We start from the raw sequence: 7,353 nt of genomic DNA, 5'->3' as shown, positions 1-7,353 counted from the left end.
ACTGTTTCTAATCAATTTATTTAATATATTCCAAGTACCTCTCATGTTATTTTTATTATCCTCTAATACTTTAGAGTAATATAGTTTCTTACATCTCCTCAAAATCTCAATTAATTTGTTCTTATACGACTTATATTTTTCTTCTTCCGCCTTCTTTGATCTGTCCTTTATGAATTCCTTATAAGTATTAGTAGACGTATACAAGTATTAGTAGTAGTATACATGTAACAATATGCAGTGCCTTGTAAAAGTATTCATACCCCTTGAATTTTTCCACATTACAACCACAAACGTAAATGTATTTTATTGGGATTTTATGTGACAGACCAACACAAAGTATCGCATAATTGTGAAGTGGAAGGAAAATGATAAGTGGTGTTCAAGATTTTTTACAAATAAAAATCTGAAAAGTGTGGTGTGCATTTTCTTTCCTTCAAGTTTCATTTTCTTTATGACAAGTGAAGAAGGTGTGTTATAGGAATATTTCATACTTCCTCTACTACAAATAACATTTCAGTTATTTTCTAAAGTCGACTTTTTCATCATTCTAATGCAGCAAACTCACTTATTCCTTCATGCTTCAAGACACTGTACAAACACTTCTGGAAAAGCTTTTAGAGAAGTTGATTAAAGTGTCATCTGTTCTGACTGCACAACAATTTTTAGCACAAGTTGCTTTGTGAGATTTAAGCGTTTTAATATTAAACGGCCCAAAACTTGTTGTAGTTGAGTCACATTAAATACATTTTTCTGTACGTCTTAGATTATTTAATGCATGACTTTTATTAGTAATTGAGTATATTTCCATTGTTGTGTTACTAGTTCCACTTAAGCAATGTTTCTTCCATCACTTCACTACCTACAGTACAAACTAGATGTCTCCCTCTCTACCCAGCGTCTCCATTGCTGAAGTCCTTACAGTGCCATAATGACTACTACTCCTTTATCCACTGCAGCTGGAGGGAACTCACAAACACACGACTGCAGCTTTGGCTGCAGACAGAAAACAGGTAAAAACAGCCGAGACAACAAAAGAGCAGCAGGGGTTAAGAAAGTGAAATGTTTAGCAAAATCAAGTTGTGTCCTACGGTCCTGTGTCCATGTCTTTGCAGATCGTTATGCAAGCCGTACAGTCCACCAGGCCCAGGTGAGCCCGGCATTGCCCACTGTAGATTTGAAGCTAGTGTTTTTGCAGTTGGCTCCCAACACACCGTCTTCTTCCTCAAGGAGGAGCCAGTGACCATCTGCTCGTCTGCTCCGCACAAGCCCCTGCATCTTTCTCAGCTCTGTGAGTTTACAGGACACCTGTCTAACACAAGTATGACCGTTGACAGAAATAAATCATGCTCCTGAATACAAATTAAACATTTCATAAAGAAATCATATTAGTTCTAATATGTAGCTGCTGTTTAAACACACATTTCATCACTGCAGCTGTTAAAGTCGCTGTGTGTGTTTGTGTTCCTCAGTGAGAGCACGCACACCGGTGGCCCTGTCCTCACGTGACGCAGGTGACGGAGGCCGGCTGCTCAGCTGGTCCAGTCCCTACCCGTCCTCCTCCGCCTTGAACAAAAACCTCACGTACCAGCTCAGCTACAAGACAGACAGACATGACAAATGGACCGTAAGCATCGAAACACTGAGACCACATGACACACTGAGTCAGTTGTGAAATCATACAGTGACTTTTTGAAATCCCCAAAGTCTCTGAAACCTTTCACTTCTGCTGAAAACATCAAAAAACTGAATTTCAACATGACCAGTTACATTTTGACAGGCACTTATGTAATTGCAGTTTCCAGGAACAGTTTTGCTACATTATATTTAGTAATGAAAATGAAAGCAGCTACTGGTGTACAGGTCATGTGATGTATCCCTCTAACGGGAGAACTGGTGCCAGCTCTGAACCCATGAGATTCATTCTCACTCAAAACTGGATATCTGTTCCTAGCCTCAGCCCTGCCAATACTAAAATGAGGCATGAATATATGCTAAACAGGCTGTACATATGCTGCAGAATGGACGGAACGCAAACATAATTTTATTCAATACCTACTTTTGGTGTTTTACTGTGCAAATAGCAAACAGTTGTTTCATTTGTACCAAGTGAATCATTCTCCGTTACTTTAGCATCTTAACATGCTAACATTTGCCAAATGTTTTACTAAGAACAGAAACATTTATTTAGCCATTAATTCTCTATATAACTTTACTGTTCCAAACATTTCTTTGAACTTGAACAGAAAGCTCTGTGGTACCCACATCTATTCTCTCAACAGACTGAGGACATCATGAACACCAGTGTGAAACTGGAGAAGCAGCTATTGCTTCCGGGTCACAGGTATGAAGCCAAGGTGCGGGCCCGAGTCAGCGTGGGCCAGTGGAGCGAGTGGAGTCCTATGGTGACCTGGCAGACTGAACAAGGTGTGTACGAGTCAGAGCCAACTCTGATCTTTCTGAAGAACCACTTAGCTTGTATGTTTAATGCATTAGATCATTTTGCTTGGGGTCTCTCTGACACAGACTGCTCCTCATCTCTGCCCATCACATTTCTAATCTTCCCTCTCTGTCCTTTTTTACAAGAGCTTTGCAGCTGTTGTTCTTAGCTCTCTTTCTCTCTGTCTCTCTCTGGCTCTAGACACTGGGCAATTTCCCAATTTGCACTGTGTGTTGGATGGAGAGACGGTGGTGATATGTAGCTGGGAGGTGAGCAGAGAGCTGGATCACTTCATTGCCTACCAGCTGGCATGTCGCAGCCAGCCTGCAGCGTAAGTCAAGTGTGAGGCTGACAGCACCACCTGGTAGAGGGTGAACACTGCATCCTTGTCTTTCATTCATGTATGTGACCATTTCTCTTCTCCTCCTCCTCATCATCATCATCCCTGCAGTAAGCCTGAGATATGCTGCAAGAAACCAAACGTCAATTCTGACCCCGGTGGGCCCATGGTGAAGTACAACTGTTCGCTGCCTGTTGCAGACCCTGCACAGCTGCTGGAGCTCATACCAACACACAGTGCCAAGAGTTTTGAGGCCTACCACCGCAGTGAGTGGACACGAGACCTATAGTCACTCTGAGAGTAGGCCAGAGAGAAAACATGTCCTGCCAAATTAAAAATAAACAGATGAGCGATAACACTGCAGGAGGCTGTGCAGACAAACAGTTCTGAGTGGAACTGTGTTGTGACAGAGCGTCCCCACCTAGTGTTTGAGTGGCACTACTGCACCGCCTGTTCACCTATTACTGTATAATCAGATCACATTGGGTTTATTCTGTCATAAAGCAACTAAATTCACCAAGAGACAGACTTAATCAAAGATCAATTATAGACACACAAAATACTAAATTAAACACCATAAAAACACTAAATACATTCAGCCATCTCTCTACTTTCCAAAAGAGCCAATAAATCCAAAAACAGCCATATCTATGAATTGTGACCGAACTTTGTGCCTAATCTTATACTTGTGTCTAATATATAGCCTCAGTACTCTGGTGCCTCGCTGCGTAGGTATTTACATGACTGCCAAACTTACTGGCAGTGTTTACTCATTTCAAATATATAATAAATACAAGTGGGTTGTTTAAAAAAAATGAGGGGGGTGGAGGCAGTACTGAGACCCCTTAAGTAAAAGTAAAAGCACCACAGGGTAAAAGTTTTGTATTCATAATGTTTCAATAACATCTTATGATTATACTTTTTTTTTATTCATCTGGTTATAAAAAGTAACTAAAGTTATAAAATAAATGTAGTGGATTAAAAAGTACAGTATTTTCCTGAAGTAGCACAAAATGAAAACACTCAAGTACAGATTCATCAAAGTTATACTGAATTAAATGTACTTATTTACTTTCCACCACTGTACTGAACAAACTCTCTGTTGTTCTGCAGTCCGTCCTACACCACCACTGCAGGTAAAGGTGACGGAGAAAGGCAGCAACTGGGTTGTGAAATGGATTGCACCCCCCATAGCTTCAGAAGTGGAGCTGAGTTATCAGGTCAGCTATTACATGACTCAGGATCCGGTAAGATACTTTTATTACTTTAGTATATTATTGTATTTTTACCCTGTTTGTTTGCCTTTACTCAGTCCCTTCACACCAACCATAAGACTAATTTAGTCATTTAAAAGTCTTACTAATCAACAATGACAGTAACTGATCATACCGTATGCATACAGGAATGATTTGCAGTTCTTACTGTAGCTCTTAACCACAGTCTTCTTACATGAATTAATCGTTTGAATGATTTCATCATTCACATATTTTATTAAAAAGGTTAATTTAGCTAATTAAATATGATTGTGTTTATAAAATAACACGCACAATCAGGAAGTATTTAATGGATTCTATACACTTGGTTTCATCAGGGATCTTCTAAACTGCTAAACATTTCACTGGGGTCCACATCCCTGACCATCCTGGGAATGTCTCTGGCCCCATCCCAGCATTACCAGGTCAAAGTCAGAGCGCTGGTCAGTGAACGTTCGCTCTACAAGGGAATCCCCTCTGAATGGACCAATCCTGTGGACTGGACCTCACATGCAGGTATGGTCCAGTGCAACAGCAACATGCGTGCAAATAGCATCCTCACATGTGCTCAGTGCTCAGAGCTAAAAACATGGGCCACAAAAATCATCCTAACACATGATGCATTAACATCATTTATTGTTTTCTACCCTCAACAGCCACCTGGTCCTTCACCACCCTGATATATGTCTTCACTGGTTTGTTTGTGGGCTCAGTTTTCCTCATACTCTACTGTACCATTCCAGCTTGTAAAAGGTACTTTATTCATACTGTACTTGTGTTACTTTCCTTTCTTTTCAAACTTGAGATTGCCTGCACGCTTCCTGGGCAAACTGTTCAATCTCTGTTGAAGGTGCATTAACTAGCTTCTTGTCAGCTGCTACAGGGTCTAGTGTAACTGAAAAGAAACTGATGTCTATGTCTTGTTTCTTAGCAACAACCTAAACTACAGGTGCCAGGTTGGGACAAACTCTAGAAAAATAAAGGGACTAATAAAGGTTTTCTAATCTAATCTAATCTAAAAAAAAAAAACAAGCAACCAGTGTGAAGCTATCGTTATCTGACTACTGAGTCCTGGCTCTACTGTAGCATTACAGGGACACAACGTCAAGTGACAAGGTTGATGACTGTCCCAAACAGGGCTTAAAAAAAACCCTAACATTACACAGAGCTCAAATTAGTCCCAAAATAAAATCACATTAATTCAATACAAAGGTAAAATCCTGACCATGCTAGGTGGCTAATGCTACCAAAACAAACAAGTTAGCTTTAGATGCTAACACATCCAGAAGGAAGAAGGCCACATCTGGATCCAGTCTGAGTCCTCTGGCTGCTTTTAACCCTCTCCATGTCAAACAGCCAAACCCATGTTAACCCTGGTTGTTGCTCTTTCTTTGTCCCACTCTCTCTGTGCTAAAGACGCCACCTCTTCACTCTGGCAGCTGCTGGTTCAGACTTTTAGCTGCCCACAGCTCCTCCATGGCTGTTTGACATGACTACTGGCTGGAAAAACCCTTCTTCTAACCTTGGCTAGGCGGCAGGCGGGGCTGATTTACAGACCGTACTTTGACAACACAGGGTGGAGAAGCTGGAATAACAACAGGAGGCTGTAGGCAGCAGAGGGTCATGGAGGGGGGGTGTAGCTGAGAGACACCACATCCTGTCCCACTGTCACTGGGTATATCAGACAATGCGTTAATCCTAGTTAATGTTACTTTACAGTAAGTGTCACTACAGCTATCAGATAAAGAAGTACGCATATATCGCAAACAGTCTATAGAAAATGTAGCCAAGAGAAGCCAGTGGGTCTAAAGTTTAAGTATAAGTAACTCACAGTGCTTTGCACCTATGCATGTTTGCACCTATGAATGTTTGCACTGTATGTGACAAACAGGAGGGTGTACCTGTGGGTGGACTCAATTCCTTCTCCAAGCAAAAGCAAAATCCTGTCTGAGTTCAAGGTGAGACCCGATATTTTAGTACATTTTTCTGTATAATTAGTGTTTTTCTGATTATATTTTGTGACTCTGTCTACTTTTTAATCCAGTTTACCATCAGTCAGACTCTAATACAGAGTGAGGACACTTCCAGCTGCAAGGTGCTCCGCTTCGACTCCATATCTACATGGTAATATGTTTTACACTTCACATTCCCTGACAGACAGCCATCACAAATTCTAGATGAGAACACTTCTGCAGCACAAGAAGCGCACCTTTAGGACCTCTAACAGAGAATGTGTTATACAGCACCAATAATTCAGCTACTCAGGCACTGACGATCCTCTGATACCCAGCATGATTCTCGTTCTCTCCCTGCAGCACCTCAGACTCCTCCCTATGGTCAACCAAGGACACTGACCAAAAGTGTTTGGAGCAGGAAAAGGGCAACTGGATCTGTGACAACCTGCCCACCTTTTCAGAGAAGGTTAAGACCTTGGACAGAACTTCTGTCAACTTCAGCGGGCCATACATCTTCTGTCAGGTCAGCAACAGCTAGACCAAGGACCAGGGGCCCGTTTCAAGAAGGAGGTTTAACAAACTCAGAGTTCAAACCTGAACTCTGAGTTGACTTACCCAGAGTTGGAAAACTCGAAGTTTTCGGTTTCAGAACAGCTGAAAAGAGTTGGTTTAATCAACTCTGAGTTGTTTGACTCAGAGTTAGGCGCGTGCCACGCGACTATAAAAAGCCCTGAACAATGGAGTGAAGAAATTACGAGTCACCATGGCAACAGGACCAAGCCAAAATAGGTCTGCGTTTTTCCCCGACAGAAATGGATGTGCTACTACAAGCATATAGTGACTACGAGCCCATATTTCGTAAAAAAAAAACAACAACACGGCTGCAGCGGCGAAAGAGAAAGAGTTAGCTTGGGGGAAAATAGCTGCCCGAGTCAATGCGTACTGTAACCCTTCCTGCTTTCGGCCTCCAGGACCGTAGTCGAGTGGCGCAGGGGAGGCTGATGTCTGCTCCAGGGCCGAGGCTGCAGTCCGCCTCGGGGTTATCTCCCTTCACCGTGATCTGTAGCAGCGAGCAAGAACACTCGGGCAACTTCCTTGGAAACCGAACTTTTATTGTCACTTTCCTTCACATGAACAATGTCGCCCACACCGGTTGAATTTCACTGTCCCCCTCTTTCACACTCCGTTCACACTCTCTCCAACCCGCTCATACTGACCTCTTGTCTACTACGCCCATACGTCACACGCTCTCCCTCGACAACACCTCCAGCCACACACACACACACACCACACGTACAGACTGCTCACCGGTTATTCACACATGTTCTACGCCATTCACGTAACACTACCCCCACTCTGGATGGCAAT

General features: G+C 42.3%; 1 protein-coding gene across 2 annotated transcripts in view; it reads left to right on the top strand.

Annotated features, from left to right (window-relative positions):
* The window catches only part of csf2rb (colony stimulating factor 2 receptor subunit beta), a 19,499-nt gene that overhangs the window by 2,785 nt on the left and 9,361 nt on the right, over positions 1–7,353 (top strand). Inside the window, exons 2-13 of one of the 2 annotated variants that reach the window (XM_020621282.1) lie at positions 896–1,010; positions 1,113–1,288; positions 1,470–1,624; positions 2,280–2,424; positions 2,639–2,768; positions 2,889–3,043; positions 3,891–3,997; positions 4,369–4,546; positions 4,687–4,783; positions 5,922–5,988; positions 6,075–6,154; positions 6,346–6,508. In XM_020621282.1, the coding sequence (XP_020476938.1) occupies positions 896–1,010; positions 1,113–1,288; positions 1,470–1,624; positions 2,280–2,424; positions 2,639–2,768; positions 2,889–3,043; positions 3,891–3,997; positions 4,369–4,546; positions 4,687–4,783; positions 5,922–5,988; positions 6,075–6,154; positions 6,346–6,508 (1,568 nt within the window). Of the gene's footprint in view, positions 1–895; positions 1,011–1,112; positions 1,289–1,469; positions 1,625–2,279; positions 2,425–2,638; positions 2,769–2,888; positions 3,044–3,890; positions 4,025–4,368; positions 4,547–4,686; positions 4,784–5,921; positions 5,989–6,074; positions 6,155–6,345; positions 6,509–7,353 lie in introns of both variants that reach the window. The other variant, XM_020621281.1, reaches the window with a different exon arrangement.

Source organism: Monopterus albus, unplaced genomic scaffold (genome assembly GCF_001952655.1).
Source record: "Monopterus albus unplaced genomic scaffold, M_albus_1.0 scaffold256.1, whole genome shotgun sequence".
Classification (NCBI taxonomy): Eukaryota; Metazoa; Chordata; class Actinopteri; order Synbranchiformes; family Synbranchidae; genus Monopterus; species Monopterus albus.
The sequence above is the reverse complement of the archived record's forward strand: the minus strand, read 5'-3'. Positions and strand labels throughout refer to the sequence as shown.